Source organism: Leptinotarsa decemlineata, unplaced genomic scaffold (genome assembly GCF_025532065.1).
Source record: "Leptinotarsa decemlineata unplaced genomic scaffold, Ldec_3_MD MMD2_P_RNA_scaffold_1, whole genome shotgun sequence".
NCBI classification, from domain to species: domain Eukaryota; kingdom Metazoa; phylum Arthropoda; class Insecta; order Coleoptera; family Chrysomelidae; genus Leptinotarsa; species Leptinotarsa decemlineata.
The window spans coordinates 2201949-2228028 of NW_027412523.1; the positions used below are offsets into that span (position 1 = coordinate 2201949).

The 26080-nt window shown below is 36.1% G+C and overlaps 2 protein-coding genes across 9 annotated transcripts in view; one reads left to right on the top strand and one right to left on the bottom strand.

Annotated features, from left to right (window-relative positions):
* The window catches only part of LOC111511794 (uncharacterized), a 37723-nt gene extending 13385 nt beyond the window's left edge, over window positions 1-24338 (bottom strand). The window contains exons 1-6 of one of the 5 annotated variants that reach the window (XM_074175813.1): window positions 23927-24338; window positions 20685-20794; window positions 20105-20411; window positions 15946-15963; window positions 10132-10220; window positions 1267-1424 (exon numbers count right to left, since the gene is read on the bottom strand). In XM_074175813.1, coding sequence (XP_074031914.1) covers window positions 1267-1424; window positions 10132-10220; window positions 15946-15963; window positions 20105-20169 — 330 coding nt within the window. In that variant the 5' untranslated portion in view covers window positions 20170-20411; window positions 20685-20794; window positions 23927-24338. Of the gene's footprint in view, window positions 1-1266; window positions 1425-10131; window positions 10221-15945; window positions 15964-20104; window positions 20412-20649; window positions 20795-23926 lie in introns of all 5 variants that reach the window. The other 4 variants (XM_074175783.1, XM_074175740.1, XM_074175933.1 and 1 more) reach the window with 4 other exon arrangements.
* The window catches only part of LOC111511792 (tyrosine-protein kinase transmembrane receptor Ror), a 99241-nt gene that overhangs the window by 47746 nt on the left and 25415 nt on the right, over window positions 1-26080 (top strand). For 3 of the 4 annotated variants that reach the window (XM_074175551.1, XM_074175572.1, XM_074175609.1), the window contains exon 1: window positions 21453-21636. The exons of the other annotated variant lie outside the window; for it this stretch is intronic. In XM_074175551.1, the coding sequence (XP_074031652.1) occupies window positions 21468-21636 (169 nt within the window). In that variant the 5' untranslated portion in view covers window positions 21453-21467. Of the gene's footprint in view, window positions 1-21452; window positions 21637-26080 lie in introns of those variants that run through there. 4 annotated transcript variants of the gene reach the window in all.

Genomic DNA, 26080 nt, shown 5'->3' on the forward strand with positions numbered 1-26080 from the left:
AAATGCAATACGCATATATACAGACGTCTCAAAAACCAAAGAAGGCTCAGGATGTGGAGTGTACTGCAGATCACTAAGCCTAAGCATTAAGTGGGAAGTGGAAAAAAAACCAGCGTGGTTCAAACAGAATTTGCTGGTATCTCAATCGCCACAAAAGAAATAACCAGGAAAGGAATTTCTGGCAAAAACATAACAATCTGTACTGACAGCAGACAAAACCTATTAGCCTTGAACAGACAACTTGCAATCTCAGGGCTAGCACTAGAACGTCACCAAGATTTAGCCAAAGCCTCGGTAGATAATAACATTATCCTGAGGTGGGTTAAAGGGCACGACAGGAGTAAAAGTAATCGCATTGCCGACTCTTTAGCCAAGGAAGCGTCTGGACTAAGAATTTTAGGACCCAGTGGCACCTACGGCCTGATGACTTTTGCGAAACTAGCCAAACGTCACACCCATGCTCAATCACTTAAGAGATGGGATGAACTCAAAGGATGCAATCTTGCCAGGATCACCTTTGGTGGCCCTGGAAAGCTGGCGCCGAAGAAATATCTGGCGATGACCAGGAAAAGTCTACGCTCAACAATAGAATTTCTGACTGGTTACTGTCAATTGAGGAAACACCTCCACAATATGGGGCTAGTGGACACACCTCTATGCAGGATGTGTGAACAGGAAGATGAGACTGTTAGGCATGTCCTATGCGAGTGCCCGGAGTTATCGTCAATAAGAGAGTGTGTGTTCGGTGAGTCTTGGCCTACACCTGCTGATGTAAAGGAAATGTATCCCATTGACCTGTCCACCTTCCTAGGGGGACAACTCCTCGGGAGGATGTACAATGGGTCTCATGTGACCTAAGTGCTGTGGGCCTACACTCACCCTCCCTACTCTTCAGATATAGATGCCGTCGCCATCTTGGGTTGATACTTTCTTTACTCATCCATTTTATTAATTTAATGCGATACATTTATTATCTGTAGGTACCCCAAAAAATTTTAGTAACATCAGCAATTTGCATCTCCAGTTGATGCATACGAAAGCTCCTGGTTCAGATTTAGTTTCAGTCATTTGTTAATGATGCTAACTTTATTAGCGGAACCCGCAACGAGAGTCAGTTTTTGGTTCTGGTGTGAAAAAATTGTTTACAGACTTCATTAGACATAATTTTCATGTCCTTTATGTATAATATGCAAGAAATGGGGCTCAGTACTGAACCTCGAGTTACATCAAATTTAATTTTCGGTTCAGTTGAAAATATTTCCTTACCGAATCACTGGATGTTGAACACGTGGTAGAGGATGATGAAAAATCGATTTTCTTATCCTTTATGAGTTTCTCCAATTTGTCGTATTCGTCTCTCAGGTACCACAGGCCTTTTTTCAACATTTCGTTTTCTTTCTTCAATTTTTTTATATCTGATTGACCTGCAAAAATGAGGTATATTTCAATGAAGGCATCAACTGTTGCAAAATCCGTTCAGCTCCAATTTAGAGTTTGAAAAAAAATAATCAGGGTATTTGTGTGTTTTTTGACAAAACATTATCAACTTTGAAGATTCTCAATAACAATATCTCCATTCTGCTCTGGATAATAAACATAGTTTACATTCAATTATCGAGCTTCTGCTATATTATTATCGCCTGTTTATTTTGAAAGATCGGACAAATTCATCATAATAGATTTTGTATCTTATTTATCTTACAAAATAAATCATTCAATAAAAACAATTTGTTATGTTTCTACTCGTTCTTAATTATTTTTACAAGCTTTTATTGAACTGGCGATGTTTGTATGTATATATGAATGTATGAAGCATAGACAATGCATAATTAGCTAAGTGACGTCATTCTACATAATATGGCGGACTGTCCGAAATGACGGGCTAGTTCTTTAGATACCACCATGATATCGGTATCAAACAAAACTGTTCACTGAAAGAATACTGTTGTAAATAATTCCTTAAAAAATAACTCGGGACGCTGCTGGTCGTCGTTAATCGATTGTGACGTACTCATCTCGATTTGCGCTTCGCGATTGTTCTAGAGATCTTACTGTGTGATGAACTAATCAGTTTCGACTTGGAAAGCCTTTACACCAACGTTCCGGTCGAAGAAGCACTCCAAATCATACAGAGGAAGCTATCCGAAGACGGAGACCTGGAAGCTAGAACGAATTTACCTATAGAAGTAATTATGGAATTACTAGGATGCTGTGTACGAAACTGTTATTTTCATTTGAAGGAAGAATTCTTTACATAAGATAAGGAACTGCCAATATGACTGCCACTTTCACCAGTCTGGCCATTGAAGAAGCCCACAAGAAACCTCGTGTCTGGTTGAGATACGTTGACGACACCTTCATAATATGGAACCATGGGAATACTGAACTAGACGCCTTCCTGAAACACATCGCCAGCGTAAGACCTTCCATCACTTTCACAATGGAGAAGGAAGTCCACAACGAATTGCGATTCTTAGACGTACTGGTGAAGAAGACCGACACTAAGTGGGAAACATCTGTATACCGAAAACCCACTCAAACGGTACAGTATCTGAACCACGAATCCAACCACCATCAATCGACTGAAAGAGGAATCATCAAGACACTATTAGACCGTACTTTCGGGCTCTGTAATACGAAGAAAGGTCTCTAGAAGGAACTAGACATCATCAAAAATGATCTTCAACGAAATGGCTACTCCAAAGCGATGGTGGAACACACTTTGGCTAAAAGACAGCAAAAACTTCGTAAGGAAGAGAAGCAGTCACAACCAGTGCTTGCACATCCCTACATTAGAGGATTATCGGAAAGGGAATTGGGTTCAAATACAACATGAGAACTTGCTTCAGATCCGGAAACACTATCCGTAGCAGCCTCGCGAAAACCAGGCCTCCAAACGCGGACTGCGATTTCAAGAATTGCTTTTACGAGATATACTGTGAGTGCGGAAACTTCTATATCGGTGAAACTAAGAGGCCATTGAATGTTCGCATTGCCGAGCACAAAAAATACACACAGCGATGGGAAATCAGTAAGTCAGGAATAGTAGAGCATGTTTGGACCCATCAACATTACGTCGAGTGGTCCCAAGCTAAGGTCATACACAGGGAGGAACATTGGTTTAGGAGGAAATTCATAGAAACGTTGCCTTTTATGTTTCGAGATTTGGCAACCCTAGTGTTACAATCTGGCAACTGGCAGTTCTATCGTAAAGCTGGACATTTTTGAGCTCATACGTACCCAAAACGTTTTGACATACGCGCGCTATTTGTGTTGTTTACAGTAACTTAAAAGATTCATCTCGGTCCAAAAATGGAATTAAATCGTTGTAAAAAATAATCGTGCGATTATTTTTTACAACTTTCGACTTGGATTAACTCAGCAACAGTGCATGGATGAACTTAATTCAATTTTTGGCGATGAAGCTCCATCAAGGACCAGTATTTATCGATGGTATGGTGAATTCAATCGTAGTTGTAGTTCACTCCAAAACGAATTTCGTGAAGGTCGTCCAAAATCAGTTGTTGTTCCGAAACCATTGATGCTGTGCACGAACTGATATTGCAAAATCGTCATGTGACCTATCGTGAGATTGAGACAACCTTAGGCATTAGTGGGACCAGCATACATTCAATATTGCATGAACATTTGACTGTCAAAAAAATTTGTTCGCGTTGGATCCCACACAATTTGTCATTCGCTCAAAAAAAAGGCTCTTGTCGATTGGTCGAAGGAAATGCTCAAAAATTACGATCGCAGTGCTTAGAAACACGTCTATGACATCGTGACAGGTGATGAATCATGGATTTACGCGTATGAGCCCGAAAGTAAACAGCAGTCGACTGTATGGGTGTTTCAATATGAGACAAATCCAACAAAAGTTGTTCGCGCACGAAACATTTCCAAGCAAATGGTCACCTATTTTTTCGGAGAAACTGGACATGTCGAAACCGTACCACTAGAACAACGCAGAACAGTCAATTCTGAGTGGTACACAACCATTTGTTTGTCAGTTGTCTTCCAAGAGATCAGGAAAATCAACCGAAGACAGATGACTCTTCACCATGACAATGCGAGCTCTCACACATCGGCTCAATCAACTGCATTTTTGAGTACCCAAAACATCGATTTGATGAGTCATCCGCCGTATAATCCTAACTTGGCACCGAATGACTTCTTTTTATACCCGCAGGTGAAACACAAACAGAGGTCAACACCTGAAGAAGTGGTAGCTGAATTCAGAATGCATGTTTTGGATACACCTCAATCAGAGTGGCAAAAGTGCTTCGACAATTGGTTCAAACGCATGCAAACGTGCAAACGATGCAAACGATGATTAATATTTGTTTTTGTTCTCTAATCCCGAAATATAAAAGACAACCCTCTACTAGTAAATAGATAAGGCAACATTGTAAAATTAATTTATTACCCGTAAATAGGTAAGGCAACATTCTAAAATTGATTCAAGACTAGTAGATAAGGCAATATTGTAAAATTAATTTGAGATCATCAAAACGCAGGTACCTAGTAGAGGTATCTAAGGTTTAAATAAGTACAACATTGTATGTATAATTTGCTTAATCTTCTTTTGAAGATGATCACTTGGTGATCGAAACACGTGCCGAGGTGGTAAAAAAACGGTTTGGTGTTGGGAAAAAACTTCAGTAATATTCATAACAATATGTAGTTGAACCTCTTCATTGTTTGATGTACATTGTCACAGTGTCCCATTATGAGTCACCCTCAATGTATCTCTGTATTCAAATTTTTCCAATATCTTCTAACCTTGGCACAGTTTATTTGAGGTCAGGTTTATTGCTTGAATTCCAAAAGTGGGGCGAAATATTGAGTGTTTTGATACGAACAATTTGGCAAGCGCCCACATATTTACAAAACATCGAGCTTTTATTACTGGTGGAAGTCTTTCTTCACTTTGTATCGTATTTTTTTTAAATAGGAAAACGAGCACACATGTTTTTAAGTGACACACCTACATTTTGAATGCATGGGATTATCAACAAGTTTAGTATTTTTTATGCTAAAAAATATTGTGTTTATTTCATTTCTCATCCTAGTTATGGTAAATATACTCTCGAAGATTAAAAAAAAAATTTCAATAAAAAGTTCACTGGTCTCAAATGAGCTGGGGACTACTTAAAGAAAAAAAAATCAAAATATATGAAAGGAGCAATGAGTAAATTGAAACATGTTGAAGTTACAAATAATTTTTTTCTTTGTTAAAAATCAGACATATCCTATTTTCAAACAAAAATTCGGGCAACACATCGTGAAGTAAACAATGAGCTATTTCAAATTCAAATCGTAATATTATTAAAGAAAATAATTTTTTTCGCCAACCATCTGGGAAGTATGTACTTCAACTAAAGTCTATCCAAATCCAAGATAGAGTAAAACAAAACAAAACCGAAGCGTGATGTTCACGTGATCGCCCAGTGTCAGATGGAAAGGGCAGCGTTCATTGGTGATTTCGCCTTCTTGGTACGAGTTCGGTACCAGCACAGGGTTGTAATCAGTCGTTCGCGTGTTTGTGTGGCGTGCGTTATAGTATATTGTTTAAAATTGTTTTCCAGTACAGACACTGCTGATGACACTGTGAGCTATCCTGAGTCCAGCCAGGAAACGATCCAAAAAAATACATTTGAGTTTTGAGATGAAAGAAGTGATTTTAAATGTTTTCAAGAGAGAGATGGAAGAAATTGAGACATCGACTGTCGACGAAGTCGTATCGAAAGTTTCCGATAAAATTGGAGTGTGTTGCGCTTCGATTTACAATGTTTTACGGGAATATTAAACAAAATCATACATTTTCCAAACCGAATACAAATCAGAATCGTCAAACCATTATAAAATCAATAGATGATGCTGATAAACATGCAATCAGGAGGAAAGTGCATGAGTACTTTTTCAGAAATGAAATACCCACGATAGACAAAGTACTCACAGAAATAAATGAAGATGTATTATTGCCAAGTTTTAAGCGGTCAACATTCCATAAAGTATTGAAACATTTGAATTTTGTATGGAAAAAACGAGGGCGCAATAGTTAATTATTGGAGAGAGAGGAAATTGTGTTATGGAGGAGAGAGTATTTGACTAAAATTAAATATTATAGGGAACAACAGAGAACAATTTATTATATGGATGAAATCTGGGTTAATGCTGGTCAAATTGTCAAGGAGCGCAAGCTTGAATATCAAAAATATATAGTCGATGAGATGGCAGCAGGCCAAAACAAAATTGTCCTTCGCCTGCTTCCATACCACTGCGAGCTCAATCCCATCGAGTTAATATGGGCGAATGTGAAGAATTTTGTAGCTCAGCATAATACCACGTTCAAATTAGCAGATCTCAAAGTACTTTTTGATGAGGCTTTGAAAAGAGTCACAGCGAAGAAATGGGAGAAGTGTGTTCGGCATGTGATATCGGAAGTCGAGACAAAGATGTGGAAGCTTGATAACATAATAGAGGCACAAATCGAGCCACTGAAATTTAGATTGGTGAGGATGACACTACTGATGAAGAGACAAATTCATCCAGTTGAATAATTTTGATTAATATTCCTTTTGATTTTACATAAAATAAAAATTATCAATGAAGAAATAATAACGTCTTTTTTCATATAATACTTGAGTGCGCGGTGAAAAATCCAATGAAAATCTTTTTATATTACACATATTATCTTTATTTTTCCCTTTAAACTGCAACACTTGTGCATTTCACTCGTTATTATAAAAAATTTTTCCTAATATCACGTGCGTAGGGCATGTCATTGTTTACATCCACTCTATCTTGGATTTGAATTTGCTTTAGGCCTGGAAGAATCACATAGATGGAATTGAACAAATGCAAAACTCTTACAATGGATGTAGCTTTGACTTTTTTGGTGCAAAAATGAGAAACTGTCGAATCCTCTAGCTTGTGAAACATGTATGTACTCTATGTTGTAAAGTGCCATTTCGGTGAAGAAAAATATAGACATAGCCACTTTCTCAAAGGTTATCGCTTTTCTCAAAAGGAAGAATGTTGTTTGAAGAGACAAGAAATCAGACGTCTTCAATAGCGAGCAGATCAACAAATTTATTAGGGAAGAAAATAATTGTACATATCTAATGGTAAAGGACATTTTAACAAAATAATACGATTTTAGGATATAAAAGTATCAACTTGAGTTGCTTCATTTTCAGGTAGCAACAATTATTAGGTTAGCCAGTGCGTGTAGACGGAAAGAACTAACAAAAATGTCGATTGATCTGATGAAGAAGAAAATATTTAGTGAAATAGGTAATCCTAATACACAATATTATATAAAACATATTACCAACATAGAAATTGAAAATAAGTATATAAAAAACTTAAAATGTAGATATAATTCAAAACTGAAAATAAAAATTTTTAGTTTGAAAAATAACGACATATGCTATTGAAAATACATTGCAATATAGGTGCAGCTCCAATACGATGATAAAAAGCAGAAAACAACATACAAATACTATATTTATAAATATTATCTTACCAAGTATTATTCTATCTATGTTTGATTTAGATTAAACAAGAAAATAAAAGAAGCACAGTAATCAAAATGTGGTTGGATAATCTCTTTGTACACAGTAATTTTAGACTGAGTGGATAAACTACCAGAATTCTTGCAAAGAAATACAGTTTTTTAGATATTTTTTTACATATATAATCGAGATGATTGCCAAAAAGTAATAAATTATCTAACGGGAATCCAAGATTTGATACATGATGCAATTTCAATGTTTTCATTATCGATTTGTAGATTTATTTAATTTAAATCAAGGTTGTTACATTTATATTTTTTTGTAATAATCATTCCTTTAGTTTTCATTTTATTCAGTTTCAATTTATTTGCAATGGTGATCTCATTTACATCCTTTAATGCGGCATTCATTTTATCAATAGCTTTATCTAAGCTTGTATCGTAGCATGCCAATAGTTTATCATCTGCAAATAAATTTATAAAATCAACATTTATGAACAAATTTATGTCATTTAAGTATAAGATAAAAATCAGAGGTCCTAAAACGCTACCCTGAGGCACACATATGTATATCCAATTCCTGTGAGATATTACCTTGAACTCTGACTGTTTGCTTTCTATGGGATAAATAGTCAGATAACCATTGGTAAACATCACCATCAATGCCATAACCTCTTAATTTTATTAGAAGAATATTACGATCAATTGTTTCAAACGCCCTCTTCAGATCAAGAAAAACAGCTACTACAAATTTATTGTTATCAACTTCTTTTTTGAATTTAGATAAAGTGAGTTGTAATGCGGATTCACATGAATACTTTTTCAACATGATCAAGTACCTGCTTATAAACAGCTAGTTCAAGAATTTTTTCTATCGGTGGTAATGTATTTATAGGTCTATATTCACTGGCCTTGATTGTATCGTTTACCTTTTGAATGGGAACTATAGCAAATTTTTATGTCTGACGTTTCGTCTAATACTACGGTAGACATTATAAAAGGCGATGAGGACCAATCATGCCTCAGCCACTGTAGTCACCAGATTTGCCCCCCTGCACTTTTTTCTGTGCCCAAGATTGAAGAGACCCATGAAAGGACGGCGTTTTGCGACGATTGAGGAGATAAAACCGAATCGCTGAGAAAGCTTGAACGCATACCAAAAAGTGCTAACAGAACTGCTAAGAGAATTGGAAAACACGCAGGCACAATGGTATTATATCTGAGGGGGACTACTTTGAAGGAGACAAAATAGAAGTTGACGAATAAATAAATAAAATATTTTTGTAGAGTTCATTTTTAAAATTATTTGCTATCTTCCTTTTTTTGGAATATTCCCACAGTTTTTTGTGAAAAATAGTAGGAATCCAAAAACTTTCTTCCCCAAATCATGTTTTATCTAGATGTTATACTATTTCGCGAAAGTTTTCCGAGTTGATGATATACACTACCTTGCATTGACGAGTGGCCAAACAGCCCGACACCGGTCTGCAAGTGTGTTCCAATAATTGAAAATCTATTGCGGCAGTTGTATCGCCAGCAGCATATGCAGGAGTAACTTCAGTGGAGAATCCTGCACTGACACCTGTCGAATATAATCCAATGCTCTTCGTGGTATTAGCCAGGATAGTAGTTGTTTTCTGATAGGTATCAGTCCATTAACCTACTGTGTAGAATGTTTAGACTGGCCTGAACGAATTGTTCTTTTAGATGATTTGATTTATAGCCAGTCTTTAAGTATGCCTACTGACTATACGTGAAAAATGTTTTTTTTCAGTTGCTTCAAACTAAAACACCTAGTCATTTATTTAGTTTATTAAGCAGACATTCTGACTACATATGGTCAATTTGAGAATTAACTCATTCAACATACCTAGGCACCGTACTTCCAAATTTAGAGGATGTTTTTCTTATATAGCCCCTTCTTATCTGAATGAGATTTTACCCCTTTTGAATCATAATATTCGTCAACTTAAGAAAGAAATAAAATCAAAGATGCTTACTGCTCTGTGCTAATTTAACTTTCAATGTATGGTAGTGCAACGAAATTGTTAAATTGACCAAAATAATGTTAAGAATATTAAGAGTTATTAGCAACTATATGATCTATTATTTTTTCCTCTTCTCTATCATTGTTATGATAGTAAATAAGTATTTTTATAATTATTTTCTCACACTTACTGTATAATTTTTGGGAATGGTGGAAAATAGCCTTTGGCTAACCCTTTTCATTTTATGTATAAATGTATTTTTTATGCATAATAAATGATATTATCATTATTATCTTTCGTTTGGTGTTAGCATGTACCCGATGTGAAAAAATCCACACATTTCCATGTTTATAATTGTTTTATAATTGAATAGTGACGAAAGACATTTTTTGAGAAGGCAATCACAGTTTTTTCATCGACCTTCTATGGTTATTTTCACATTCCAGTCTCAAAAAATATGATTCGGTTTTTAGAATTAGCATGTTTAACCCCTGTATATCTGAATGCAACCTATATTCCTAAAATTGATTGTAAACTCTCGAGAGTCGGATGTTTTGAACCTTCCCGTCGTAACGTTTCTATGAGTTTGTTTGTTTTAGATATTTAAGATAATATACATACGGCTCTCCACTTCGGCGTTTATGTTGATAGTTTTCAAACGAAGCTCCTCATTCTCATAAATCATGCCCCGAGAGGATTTCCTGTCGAGTCTGAAAGCAAAAAAATACGTGAAATATCGGCCGTCGAAAAAAATCGCTTTTCACTGCAAACAGAATCCCATTTCAGTCTCGGTTGCAAAGAGAGATGTGAGAAAATGCCGGTCATGCTTCAAAACGATTATTAGAAACAGTTCATCGAAAATTGTTTCACTCGATGTCGGCTGAGAAAACGACAAAAATGTTGACAAGGTTTCAAGTATTAGTGAAAAAGTTGATGATAGCAATACAAAAAAATGAGGGAATCTTCCAAAGAAAGGAAGGAAGTAATAAATTTGACAATAAGTAACTCTATACGTGGATGTGTATTTTCTATTATCCAATTTGGTACTGAAGAGCCTTAGGGCAAGTGTCTTAAGGCTAAACATCGATGTATACCTGTGAGGATGACAGTGTTCCATGTAAGTGCAATTTATTACCATTCATTGGTAATAAATGATAGCTGATCGTATTCCACAACGAATGTTTGAAATACAAACTGAGTAAAGAAAAGTATCTTCTGTATAATTCAGTGTTCATATAGAAGTATTTGTTTAGAAAGACTTTTTTCTTACGGGTAATTCAGCGTTTATATGAAAGTAGCTGTTTCAGGAGGACTTTCTTTCAGTTTGTGTCTGAAAGTTACTTCTTTGCATGATCTACACATCCATGTATAGAGTTACTTCCTTCTTTTCTTTGGAAGATTCCCTCATCCTTCTTTTTTTTGTATCAAGATGGAGTAGTAGAAAGCCAAAAACTTTCTTTCCCAAAAATTAATCACTCCTAAAAATATAACCCCTTCAATTCAAATTGATGATAGCACTTTTATCGTTTTGTGAAAATTAAACTTTGACAATTATACAGGGCGTTCCATTTCTATTTTTTATTTCTAGCGTGACTAATTCTGATATGAAAATCATACCCGAAACTTCACCCTTCTGCGGTCAGCAACTACCCTTTCTATTTTTTCATTGGCATGAGGGGTCGAGTGAAATATCATTTGAAAGTTATTTTGTCCCTCTATTACCTCTGTGATTTTTTTCGAAATTGGTTCATTCGTTATTGAGAAATTAAATGTTGAACGTTTTATTCAAGGAAAAACAGAAAATTTGCTGTCGCTCCAACAGCAACAGCAACAGATAATATCAGTGGAAACAAAATCAACGGAAAAATTATTCAAAATTACCTCCACCTGGTTCCATACAATAATACAGTCGACTCTCGAAAGCGTTCCTTACATTATTCAAGATGTCCGTAGCAATCGGCATTCCTGGACAACTCTCTGTCGCAGGTTTTCTAGATTTGTAGGCTTAGTAGAGTACACTTTCAACTTCAGGTGTCCCCACAGGATAAAGTCCATCGGTGTGAGATCAGGTGATCTAGCTGGCTACTTCACTGGACTCCTTCTGCCAATTAAACGCACTGGAAAGCGTTCGTCCAAAAAACTCTCTCACCCGAACATTAAAATGTGGGTGGTGCATCATCCTGCTGGAATGTTATTTCATCTTCTACTGAATTGTCATTATTTTCTAAAATTTGTGTAATCACAGGATCGACACAGTCTTGTAATAGATTTAAGGATGTGTCTCCATTGAGATTACCTTCAATGGAGGATTGTCTAACAATATGATTACCAAGAATGCCGACAAAGATATTCAATTGTTGTGGAGTTTGTGAATGTGTTTCCATCACCAAATGAGGATTCACATCGCTCAAGTAACGACAATTATGTCTATCCACTTAACCATTCAACATGAAAGAAGTTTCGTTTGAAAAACATATATTGTATAATATATCTTCATCTTCGTTTAATTTCTGAACTACCCTTATAATGAAAGGATGGAATTTGTAGGCTTTCAAAACCAGAAGCTCTAGCTACTTGTCTGATAGATTGTCGATTATCCAATAGTATAGTTGAAGTAACTGATATAGTAATTCTTAAAGCTATCGGCGAACTCAAAGGCCAAAAAAACCAATACAAAGAAATAATGCCGCTACGAACTAGTCCACTTGGACTGAAGAACTGGCGGTTCGTATTGGATAATTTTTACTAACCGAGTTTTATGATTGGCTGAAGAGTTATAAAATTAAATTTGAGGTTATGTTACGGTGACCAATATAATGTAGCGATGAGTACCGCCGTTGTGTCGTCAATGTTCAGTTCAGGAACTGATCGGGATTTGAGTGTTGAAATTTGATATTAGTAAAGTTCTAATTACTCAAAATGTTTGTTATTTGTTTCAAATGTGGCGTCCTTGGACAAGTAATAATAGTAATAACGAGTGTGATAACAATGCAGACTTTTTCCTGTGAAGTGATTCCAATAGCGATGGTGAACAATGCGAAAAAGAGATACCAGTGAATAAGATTCGGATGCATCTGAATATTGAAACACATAGAGTATGTTTCAATGTATATAAGAATCTATATATCAAGTTTGGTTTCGAGGGAAAAAAAAAAATATTGCAAGCAACATCAGATTTGACCGAAATTCCTTTCTCATCTGTACGTAAAATAGTCAAAAACAAACCTTATGAACGCAAAACACGATGTGATGCGGGATTACCAAAACCTTTAGATGTTCATCTGATAAAATCGTTAAAAAAAACAATACACGACTGTTACAAAAGCAATGAGATTCCTACAATTGAAATCTCAAGGAAGAAATTGAATACTTCCTGCCATAACGTGAGCTGCTATGACAATACTCTTCAGAATTGGATAAAGAAACTAGAATTTAGATTTAAAATAATAAACAAACGTCAAGCAGTTATGGAAAACAGAAGAATAGTAGAATTTCATAAGAAATACTTAAAACAAATAACTAAATATAGACAAGAACAATGGCAAATTTTCTATTTGGACAAAACTTGGTATGACACTCACGACACTGAGTGGACTGATGGTTCGAGTATGTGTACGCTTAACATGCATACAAACAAAGGATCGCGACTAATCATTGTGTATTGCGGAGGAAGTGAAGGATGGGTTCGGAATTCTTTGAAATTATGTGGGAAAAAACTTGAGGACTGCCATGTTGACTATCATAAGAAAATGGAAACTAATATTTTTGAGAAATGGTTTGAAAACACATTGATCCCGAATTTGGATGCGAATAGTGTAATAGTTCTTGACAACGCTTCCTATCATTCGCGATAGCTCATCAAAGGACCGAATAAAAATTTGAGGAAAGATGAAATACAAAGTTTTTTAATGGATAACAATTTGTATTTTGAAGGTAACTTTTCCAAAAACCAACTACTTGAAGTTTTACAGACAAAAACATTTGAAAAAGTGTATGCCCTTGAGAGTATTGCTGAAAAGTATGCACACACCATACTGAAACTTCCCCCTTATTTTTGTGTTTTCAATCCCATCGAGTTGATTTGGGGAAAATTGAAACAAAGCATCAGGCGTAAAAATAATTTTCCCAAATTTGATAAGAAGGTGATAGAGCTAGTTAAAGAAGAAGTATCTAATATTACCGAAGAAGACTGGCAGAAAAGGATCAAAAAAGTAATTTCAGTTTAAAAAGACTATATGGAGATTGGACACTTCCATATCCTCCTCCACCGCAACCCGCAAGGGTTTATTGTGGTTCACATCTATTCAAGTGAGAGTAAGTAGTATTCAGAAGTATTTTCAATCATCACTCTGTTATTTGAATCCCTACTTTCCCACTCATCTATATAAACGAAATATTTATATACATATTTTCTATTCTTTCTGCAGTAGAATAAACCATATTGGACACAGTGAACAAGGATGACTAAATAATAATTCGTGAAGAAGTGACAGTGGCCAACTATCTACTTTTTGTTCTGCGACAACTAGATTCAACAAAAACTACCGGTGTAGAAAAAATTAACAGTGTTGATTTGGTGACAGTTTAAAGAACAGGAGGGTGCTGAATTTTACATTGAAAAGTCAGTCGTTGTGAACATTGCGTTGTCGAAGCATATACTAAAAAAAAAAGGTGATACAATTGCCTAATATTGACGTTTCCGGCAATGTGAATTTTCAAATTTAGCTATAGAATGTGAAAACTCGTGAAAATTAAGTTTGTCCTAAATCCTTCTAGCGAGTAACAACCATTTCTCGCAACTAGAATACTATACTTTTTCTATGACTGATAACAGGGATATTTCAAAATAATAAGTTTTATTCGTGAAAGATATCCCTAATGACAGTGATGGTATCATTAAATTTCATAATATTGCTACATCTGGTGGAAGATCTACCAAATATTGAAATTCTCCTTCAAAGTACCTATTATTGATACAGGTATTCACTCTGAATGACATTTCCTAAATCATGATTTCATACTCCATGAGCATTTCATTATTTCTCACATCGACAGCTGACGTGGACATGTCCTCCAAGATATTTACCAAATTATTTTTGGAAATTCAATAACAAATTGTCTACTTTTATAGTATTCATACAGTAAAGTGTTCTCATTATTGTTGTTGCTGAAGAAGGCAAATTGAAGTATCGAAAGCTAGGACAGAAAAAAGTTCTCATTTTCGTGTCTCCGAACTGATATAACCTAATCGCTGTTCATATGTATGAATAACAGTTTTTTGGGGTTGCAGCCCTAAAAACCCGATTGCAATCCAAAGAAAACTGTTCTACATATATCCAGTCATGATTCAACCATATCTGGTGTTTTCAGTTGTTTGGCGCCATTGTAGGTATGACTACAATGCGGTCTCAATCTGCCTACTCCACAGGTAGTGACACGCTTCCAGGGTTTTGTGACTCGACACCGAGGTCTCAATTCGCTCACTCCCCAGGTCTCGTCACAGGTCTGTGCAAAGGTCTCGATTTGCCTACTCCCAAGTCTACAGTCGACGTTCGGGAGTAGGCAGATTGAGACCCTGACGTCAAGTCACAGAACCCTCAAAGCGTGTCACTACCTGAGGAATAGGCAGATTGAGACTTCAGTGTAATTTTACCTTCTTGAACATGACTTCATAGCCCATATAAGTTGTTAATAACAAAACCACATGTTGGAAGCCGGAGAAATAATATTATAAAAATGTGAACACGTTATTATTAGAATTATGGAGTATATTACTCTCACAAGTAATTATTAATGATTTTATTATTTTAAGATTACTGAAGTAGGCGAACATTCACGAAAATAGAAAAATATGTTGATCAAAATACCAATCTTTTGCCAATAAATAACGGTGATATCTGATTTTTTGATTTGAATAAGTTTTTTTCGGGTCCAAGCATATCATTTTGGAGCGTTCCTCGTGAAATAGTTTGTAGAGTAGTAGCAATAGTCAGAGAGTGTTTAAATTAGGAAAGACGTTAAGAAATTTACGAGAAAGTCAAAGAAAAACAACCTGTAGACAACCTCTCCCATTGTTATTCCATTTATTTATGAACAACCAATCAAGTCAGGATATGAGACTATTCGGCTGTAGACACGCGCGTCAAGAAGAGTGTTTCAGTTCTGGTATTGGGAACAGTGCTTGTTTTGGATCTTTTCATTAATTTTAGGCAGATTATCAACTATTCTCAAATGTTACATATTTACTGAGAGTTATATTTTCACAAGATTTGTCAAATAGTGTCAACATTTTTGTGCCAAAAACTTCAAATAAAACGCCAACGTGGCTCTTCTCTTCATTCCTCAAGAAGTTATCGAGAAAAGCTGTTAAATTGTCTTATGCAATAATACAAATCCAATTGTTAATACAAATGCAACCAGTTGGGAACTTGTTACCTGCTAAACGTGAAATCCCTGCAATAAAAATTGAAACAACAGGTTAATAATGAGGCTCATACATTTTACAGTCGTTTTCAATGAATCGCTTCGCGAATTGATTTAGATAAAGAACATCGTTTGTACACGCAATTAATATGAAAAGCAAGAAGCAGATGATAGTTGATTTCTTTATCAAGCTCGCTATCAAAACCTGTTTTCTTTTGGGAGAAACTTGAGTGCGTTAGATTTTATGATGATAAATAAACGGTTTTTGATTGAATTCATCACCAGAATTCCAATTGAAATTAACGCTAATTTATAATTAACACGTTGTATCATATCATTTCCTTTTTATTATATCACTATTTAATTAGCTTCACTTGTTTGTATGTATGTATGTATGTATGTATGTAACTCTCAAGTTTGGGATCTGTATTTGACAGAATTATCGATATTATTGCTTGATCTATTCGCGGGCAGATGGCGCTGTACGCAACTTCGATATAATTCGAACTCAATTTACATGTATTTCTTCATTTGAGAAAAGGATTTTTTTCAATTAACACTCGCGCTGCCTTATTTGTAACCCTTCTTTGCGCGCCTGCTGCCTTGGGCTTGGTAGCTGATTTTCAGGCTCCCTTTCCGGAATCGGAAAATATCAATGGTCATTTTTCTAAACAATACAGGGTGTACTGAATAAGTGTAAAACATTTAAGGAGGTGATTCCTCATCGAAAAAAAGATAGGATCTTTCATATAAAGAAACTTCATTGGAGCATCCCTTGTTAAGATACAGCCCCTTCACTCACTCCAATCGCATTATCGTCATTCACTACCCTTCTCTGAACATTTCTTTTCTTATTTAAAACCGAACCTGTCTCCCTGAATTTTGTGACAAAATCCAGAACGTGATTTCTGTTTAGGTGTTTACCAGGGTTTTGCTCGTTAAATAAAATTGATGTTCTATTAGCATTTTGGTCGTTGCCAAAAAAGAAAGCTACTGAAACCCTTTCAGCAGCAGTAGTGTAAGGCATTTTTAAACAAATAACAATACACGACCCGTTTAAACAAAACAATCGAACGAAGTACTAATGAAAACTGGAAGAAGAGGAGCGGGTATTGATTTTAAAAAAGGGATTTTATTTGACAAAAAACTAATAAGAAGAACTGCTAGACATTTTTTTTATTTAGGCATACAAGTTACCGAGTGGTCTGTGATCTGGATTTTACACTCCAAACTGAGAAATTCATGGCACAGCTTGAAATAACTATTACTTAAAAACGCATGACTTTACAATTACTTCAATGTTTGTATCTATTCTCAATATTTCATTTATCGGTCATAAAACTATTGGCAATTTTAACTTCAAATTATCTCGAAAACTAATGTTACAAAAATTTTCTTTTAACAGAGTTGTAAAGGTATTCGAAAGACCTTTGAAACAAGGTGCCACTCGACTTACTTTCCCTATCTAAATAAGAGTCGTCGGACGCACCCCTCCAAGGGGGTGCGTACTACAAAAAATCTGATTAGTCTCTTTCAGTTTGACTTTGAAAATATGATTTTATTTTCATTTTTTTTTTCATTTCAATTTTGTATGGATGATACCTATTTACTTTCATACATTTCTATATTCCATTATTTTTAATATTTATTCCATATATACTCTGTAATAATAGCATTTCCTGTAACTGGGTACTCCTGTTGGAAATAAATCGCTTTTTTTTCCCTCTTCAAAAGTCTCCACTCAGTAGAAGGAGAGACCTCACAAACATTCGCGACGGAATAAGTAAACTGTTCAGGATTTACTACCATCTCACCAATTATTTGCACTTTCTGTTCTTCCGGAATGTATGGATGACCTGGGGGCTTTTTGTTATGTACACTACCGGTAGTTGTGAATTTGGATACAAATTCCTCAAATATTTTCTACAGATAGGACGTTCATTGAAAATCCTTTCGGTCTCGTGAAAGTTACGCGTCGCACCGTAAATAAAAATCGTTTCAATTTGTTCTTCCAATGGACGAGAATTGGCCATTTTAGAGATTGTTGACGTGGTACCTTTCTACTCGTATAACCGAAAACTAATTGAGAATATCCAAACGGAACAATGATGTTCATTGTCGTACTGACATTTTTTGACGTTTTTATAAATAAAAAATAACTTAACAAACCTTATTGGGTTGTTGGAATTGCCATAAGGCAGAATATTTCTAAAAATATCGATAATAATGTATTTGTCTTCAGGAAATTATTAAATGTTCCGACATTTTGTAGTAGGTGAAGATATTGACGTCATATTCTAGGGTTGTGAAGTATTAGTTAGGAGTTATGATGCACTGTTAGGAACCTTTGGTGTAGTAATGAATATTACTGGAGTTTTTTCCCACCACCAAATCGTTATTTTTAACACCACCAGGTTTCACTAAGAGTCACTAAGGAATTTGAAACCTTGTCTGGTGACGGAACCAAGTTTTTGTATAAAAAGCTCTTTAGAGTTCATACAACATACAAAAAACGTGGTTCTGCAAGAAGATGAGATTTTGGTTTCTTTTGATGTTAGTTACTTATTTCCCAGCGTCCCAATTCCACAGACCTTGCAATACCTCAGGGAATTACTAGAGAAAAATAATTTAAATAATAACGAAATCGATGAATTCGTTTCTCTTACTAATTTGTGTATGAAACAAAATCGGTCCCAGGTAGAAGGTTGCTTTTATGAACAACGGGAAGGAACGGCCATGGGAAACCCCTTGTCCCCCTACCTGGCAGACCTGTTCATGAGCAGATTCGAAATGGAAACCAAAGAAAAGTCGAAGTATTTTCCTAAGATTTGGCTTTGGTATATGGATGATATTTTCGCGATATTCGATACCAAAAAATCGAACATTGACGACTGACAGTTCACATCACTGTGGACAGCACAAACGTGCTGGGTTGAATGTTTTAGTGCATCGTCTTTTGACTTTCCCTCTAACACATGTTAGGTTCACAAAAGAAAGACATACAATACAGGAAATAGCAGCCACTAACGGTTTCTCGAGGGGTATTGTAGATGACATAATAAGGAAGAAGAAGTTTAGGTAAAGAATGAACGAAATCTCGACTTTCAGAAAGGACAAAAACCAAAATAAATACATCTCAGATCCATACCACCAATATACGAGGAACTTTGAAAAGATTTTCAAGGAACTAGGGATGAAGGTCGTTTTTAAAACAAGTCATACACTACAGAGCCTTTTGGGAAGTCCAAAAGACAAAGTCGAGCATTCGAAAAAGTCTGGAATGTAGGAAATTCAATGTAAGGACTGCAATGCAAAATATTATGGACAGACAAAAAGATGTATTAAAGTAAGGTATAAGAAACAAATAGCACACTTAAAATATGGAAGACCTGAAAAATCAGCAGTCGCCCATCATATTTTGCAACAAAACCATTCCATAGACTTCAGTTCATTAAGATTAGTTAGACAAGTTAACAACAACAGGCAACTAGATGCCTATGAGAGTGTAGAAATAAGTAAACACTATAATATTATGAATAACGATGACCTATACCTATAGTCTATATAACGATGACCTATACCAAAGAGCATACTATATGGCTTGTCAAAATAAAATAATGTTGTTGGGTTTACTGATTACTACATAAGGACACATTGCAAAAATAAATTTAGATAGGCAATATTGTGAAATGAATTTAGGTTGGTATACCTGTATGGGTGGTACGCCTGGATGGTTTACCCTTATGGGATACCTGTATAGCATAAATAGGGTTAGCTCGCATTAGTTTCTAGTTTTAATCTTCCTTTAAACACGTGTCGAGGTGTTAAAAATAACGATTTGGAGTTGGGAAAAAACTTCAGTAATATTCATTAATTAGGAGCTTCGAAATGATGTGTCACAAGACCCCCATTTCCATTTATTTTTTCCCAAATGGTGTCCAGTCGCCATCTTGTAAGTTTCATCTGTCAATTTCACTTAAAAATGAAGTATTCATGCATTAATTTCATTACCCCAAATTTTAATTTTTTGAGTTGACCCGTTCAAAAAATAAAAGGGGGGGAGCATTAAAGAAATGCACTGTATATTGGAAGCAAGCTGTTATTACCAGCAGATGAATATTAGTAAATGATGACAACAGCAACCAACAAATTAGACATTGTATAACCCTACCTTCTGTTCGGTTTGACGTTGCAGTCCTTCCGTCTGGTCCTGAGCATATTTTGCGGTCGCGACATTTTTCACGTTCCGTCGATACGGTCGTCCAGCGAATTTCTTCAAAAGTTCCGGCTTCTCCCAACACTTACGACATTCTGATCTGATTCCATGGAAAATAATCATTGCACGGGATGGCAGTGACATATGGATTGTTTGGAAGTTTCTTTTTTTAGTGCAAACATTTCGTACATTTAATGTGTCCCTTCGTTTATTTACACGCCGCATTCAGGTGGAGCAGAGATTAAATATTTTTCTGGTTCATCTGGAAATAGAAAATTATGTACTTTCAACGCTTTCGTTTCTATCATTATTCAGCTAGGCGTTTCGGCATTTCCACACCTAGTGGTTGAACAGAGTGTCGAAAGGTATATGGAATTTGTCTGTATTATCTCGAAAAACATTAAATGTTTATTAATAGGGATTAACTAAATCAACAAGAAAACACAAGTAATTAATATGAGCAGTTAATAGGCATTGAAAATTAAAATTGAAGTGATAACCTTTTATGGGAGGGTAAACCGCTTCGTTACGTAACTCGTTACGGCGCCAGTTTGTCTGGCTTCCCCTTCTCTCACGGATACGTCAGCGGAAGGCAGGCTTCTCCTCTCTCGTCGGCAGACCCTCAGTGTTTAGTGTAGAGATATGCTGTTGATAGTATTAAGCATAAAAATATCGTCAGCAAGCACGTGATATTCTTACATAATGTGAAACATGGCTTAAAAATTATGATACTAGTTGCGTGTACCGTAAAACGGGGTTACTTTGCCAACCCTCGGCTTACTTTGCACCATGCCTGTAAAAGTGTATTATCATCCAATTACAGGATGTTAAATTTAGCGAAGCGAAATTGTACGCTTGGGCCGCCAGTCAGAGGTCGTCAGTTGGATTTCAAAAGCAACCTTTAAATCTGCGTTATTTGTTGGGTGGAAAAATCTTCGTGGTGAAAGGCTCCCAATCGACGACAAATGTAAGTAAAACCTCATTCGCGTTCTTGATAATGTTTTCAACCATGTACGAAGTGTAAGAGACCAATTTAAATTCGAACAATGATTTTTTTCTTGTTTTTGTTATACGCATGCACATTCCTTGGTTAAATTCCGAGTATCCCACTCGGAAGTGGTGCAAAGTATCCCGGTGAATTTTCTTTATCTAGTTTTATTGTTTATAGAGGATGCCAAGGGTGTATAAAACGGCCCTACGCTCTCGGAGGTATGTCGACTACACGCAAGAAAGTCTGACTACATGTTTAGAAGCAATGAGAAATGGAATGAGTACCAGAGTAGCTGCGGAAGCTTTTAATATACCACGGAGAACCATTATGAACAAATTGAAGAATGTACACACGACCAAACCAGGTTACTCTGCTTCTTTCACAAATGAAGAAGAGAGAGTCTTTGTTTCCTGCATTCATCAAATGAGCGAATTTGGGTTCCCAGTGACTGAGATGGAGCTTCGTCAAATATCAAGGATATTTTTAAATAAGAAAGGTGGGTTTCTAGACATTGTTGATTACAGTTTCATTTAATTTTATTTCTATTGAAGAGGTAGAAGAATACTCCGTTTCAAAGAAAACATTCCTGCCAAGGACTGGGTTAAAGCTTTCTTAACGAGGCACAAAGACCTGACACTCAGGTTTGCACCAACATTAAGAGGAGCAGAGGAGCTCTCAATCGTCAGCAAATGCAGGATTATATAGAAAATTTGAAGCAAACCTTGGAAGGGGTTCCACCACATGCAATTTTTAATTATAATGAAACGAATTTAACAGATAATCCTTGTTAAAAAAAAGTTTTAACCAAACGGGGCATGAAATACCCAGAAAGGATTGTTAATTCATCAAAAAGTTGTATATCCCTAATGATTGCAGGAAATGCAGTAGGTGAGGTTCTGCCACCTCATGTGGTATACAAATCAAAACATTCATGGGACACATGCACAGGAAATGGCCCACCAGGTACTCGCTATGCCAATACAGCATTTGGGTGGTTTGAGTCAGAAACATTTTCTGATTGGTTTTTTCAGCTGTTATTGCCAAAACTGAAAAAAATTGAAAGTAAAAAGGTTATTATCTGCGATAATTTATCCTCGCATCTGAATGTCGATGTATTACCAGCCTGTAAGGATCATGATGTTCAATTTACCACCAAATAACACTCATGTAACGCAGCCCCTAGATGTGGCATTATTTGCCCCATTGAAAAATGCATGGCGTGAAATTTTGTCGGATTATAAAGAATCCCACGTTGGAAGCAGATCAAGTGTGCTCGAAAAACGACATTTTCCAACACTTCTAAGACGACTGAAAACAGTGCTTCAAATTTAATAGCCGGATTCAGAAAATGTAGAATATTTCCTTGTGATTTAGGTCCCTTGCTAGAGGGATTACATAGCAATCGTAGCAGTGTCGGCAATCAAGAGAACATACCTGCGATAGAAAATTCCTTTCTTGAATCTTTGGAAAATTAAAGAAGGGAGACAACTCAGTTTCAAGTCCGGGGAAAGAAAGAGAAAATAACAGTTTCAGCCGGAAAAAGTATTGCTCACAGTGAAATCGATTCTGCTGATTCACCTGGAACTTCAGGAGTAGTTATCGAAAAATCCACAGATTCAGATGATGAAGTTGATGAAATACAAGACGTGGAGAAAGAAATTGAATTCACTGAAAAACTTGAATCTGGTTATTTTACCAAATCTGCAGCCGAAAAAATCCAAGAATTAGGTCTATAAGATATTCAGAAAGCTGTAGGCGAATATGTTTTAGTCTTATATGATGGCAGTCTTTATCCTGGAGTCATAACCGAAATTGAGGGTGAAATGATTAAGATTACCGCAATGGTGAAGTCACTGAAATCTTGGAAATGGCCCGAGAAGCTGGTAAAGCTGGGACAAAATACTTGGTGCGATAAATGCACCTAAGCAAATAACCAAACGTGGTTTATATTCTGTGCCTGAGTGTGACCGATTTGGATGGAATTAATGTTTATCAGATTTGTGATTACCTATGTTCAATTCATTTTAGGTTAAGTGTTATGCCTGATTGAATATTTCCTGTATTTTTTCAAATAATAAACTATAACAATCTCAAGTTGGGTTGATTATATGCCTAAATCCCTTAAAATTCCAAATTCCTATACCAAAAAAACCGCACGCGTTTAAACTTAATAATGGTGTGGGTTTTTTTTGCCTATCCTGAATTTTATTTAGAAAAACCAGTCTTGTCGGAAGACAGTGTGTGTCGCCTCTGTTTGGAAAATGATGAAACAGCAGAGCACCTATTTTGTGCTGCCCCGCTGGGTATCAAATCAGGTTTTTAGAGTTTGGCAGAGTTGACAGGCCTTTCCTTCTAGTTTCTTTAGTGTGTCTCAAAGTTACTTCTTTGTATGATCTACGCATCTTTGTATAGAGTTAATTTCTTTAAACTTATTGATTCCTTTCTTTCTTTGTAATATTCCCACATTTTTTGTATAAAGATAGAGAAGTAGAAAGCTAAAAACTTTCCCAAAAATTACTGGCTCCTAAAAATATACCCCTTTCAATTTTAACAAGACTTCTGATTACTGTTCTAATAGTTCGTATCTATTTAGTACCATTTCGAAATAGTGAATATTTATATTCGCACAGGAAACACGAAACATGCAATTTCTCTATCTCGCAAACAACTGGGTTATGTTTCTTGAATTCATGTAAGCATAAATACCAGTTGATTATATATTCAACGAATTTCTTTTCCTGCTTTCCTCCCACGTTATGTTTTCTTCTGTTCAAAAGTAAACATACCTATTTCCGAAAACTTTCAATTATGTTTTCGGTGATTCGGTAAGAAAATGTTATCCGTTGTTTTCCAGGTTGTAAGGGAAAATCTCGTCGAACTTTTCTCACGGTTCCACCTAATTTCACACACTCCACCACTGCCACAGCTGAAGTCACTGTCAATCTGTCTTCCTAGCAATTCGTTCCGTCACTTTTTAGGTTAAATATGGCCGCCTTCGGATTTTGACTCACTCGGCTCCACGTATTGTCCCTGAATGCCCTCGCGTGTTTTTTTTTATTCGTTTTCCCGTATTTTTTTCACGTCAGCCAGTTCTCATTTAATTCATTTACTAAATCACACTGAACGGGATAGGTCTGAAAATGAATTGCTCACTTCGAAATGTTTATATCTTTGAAATCTCGATTCTAAATATATCGAAAATTTATTTTCGGAGCGTGGATAATCGCCGATCCTATAGCGATTCTGACCCGTATTCCCCCAGCGACTAAGTCTATTTGATGAACTGTGAAATCCGTGATAATAATTTTTTATGTGCCTACTAAATTTTTGGCATTATGGGTGTTTGCTCTGCGTCCATTGGCTAGCAATATTTGAAAACATGCGTTCGGATTTATTCAGTATATTTCTGGTTTTTCGGGGACACATGTTGTCTGTACTTGACCCATTAACCCATAAAATAGTGTATTTCTTAATTTCAATGAAACGTTAATCACCCCCCTAAAAGTGGCTGCATCCATCCCCAGAGAAAATGCAACCCTCGATACAGAGTAAACTTTGAAGTAGAGGGCAATTAGAACCTAAATCAAGATTTTTATGAACATCGGTGCTGTCTGACAAACTTATACGAAAAAAAGGTCATTGACTGGACTATTCACCGCAGCAAGACTGGCTAATGCAGTCCGGAGAACAACTACTTTCCCGGCTAATACCACAATTGACTTGGATTGTATTCAACAGGCATCTGTGCAGGTTTCCTCACACGTTGTTATGCCACATACATTATTTCTAGGGAATTTCTAGGGTAGAAAATAATAAGTAAATTATTGTGAGTGTGTGTCAGAAAACTTAACAAATAATATCAATCCCTCAATGCTATAGTGTGTTTGATATTTTTCGTTAGTTTATGTTTAGCTAACACAAACAAACTGGATGGTTTGCTCACTAGAGAGCATGTAACGTGTAATTGTCCATGTGAAAGACATGGTGTGCTATCTAATTGGAAAATGCACACGTTTAAAATGAATTGGCACATCTGTAGATATAAAAGGGATTCGTGGTAATAATATATGTTCATCTCGGGACTTGACATTAACAATGCTGGCTTCGACATTTTCAGTAATTTTTCAATGACTAATCACGTGCCGTTGCACAGCCGTGGCGGATTCAAATCACGGAGCGATCCAACCTTCATTTGTAAATTATGCGGTGGCATGTCTGGCAAATCCAATGAGTTCAAAAACTATGTTGGATAATTCAGTTTCGAGTCCAAACCCCTGAGAACAAAGACATGTGATTTGTCCTCCGGCAAGGTATAGGTGTAATATTCAGCATTATTGTTGTTAAGTTGTTGACTATAGTGTGGTGATGGGTTTATCCTTTGTATACTGCAGTGTTGAGCGCACAGTATATTTGAACTCAAAACCTGCCTGTAACTCCTGTTTCATGGTCTACAGGTATTCCTTCCTCATTGGGAGCGTTCCTTTTATGTCAATTGGGGGATGGTTTTTCCCTGTTTGCCTTGTCATGTTCTGGGTTTCTCAGTTTTGTTCTTGTTGTTTTGGCTCCATCATCGGTGTCCATGATCTCGTCTTGAAGCGAGTCATACCTTTTGCTAACCTCGGTCTAAGATGTGAGCAGTTCGAATTTTTTCTGTATGTTCTAATGAATTTCTTTGAAAATTGGAAATCTTCGTTTTCGGAGAGACGGAGAAAATGTTCCTGGTGTTTTTGCTGTGTTCGTGTTCCATCATGTTTTGGGGTCTGTGTTTGGAAATTGAAAGCATTCGTTTTTAGGGAGGCAGGGAAATTATTTCCGCTGTTTTTGCTGTGGTCGTGCCTTGAGCATTTCAATCATGTGTTGAAGTATTTCCATTTCTGGTTTCACTTCTGTATTTCGTCCAGCAGCAAGGCTTCGATCACCGCCTGCAGACCGATTGCCGG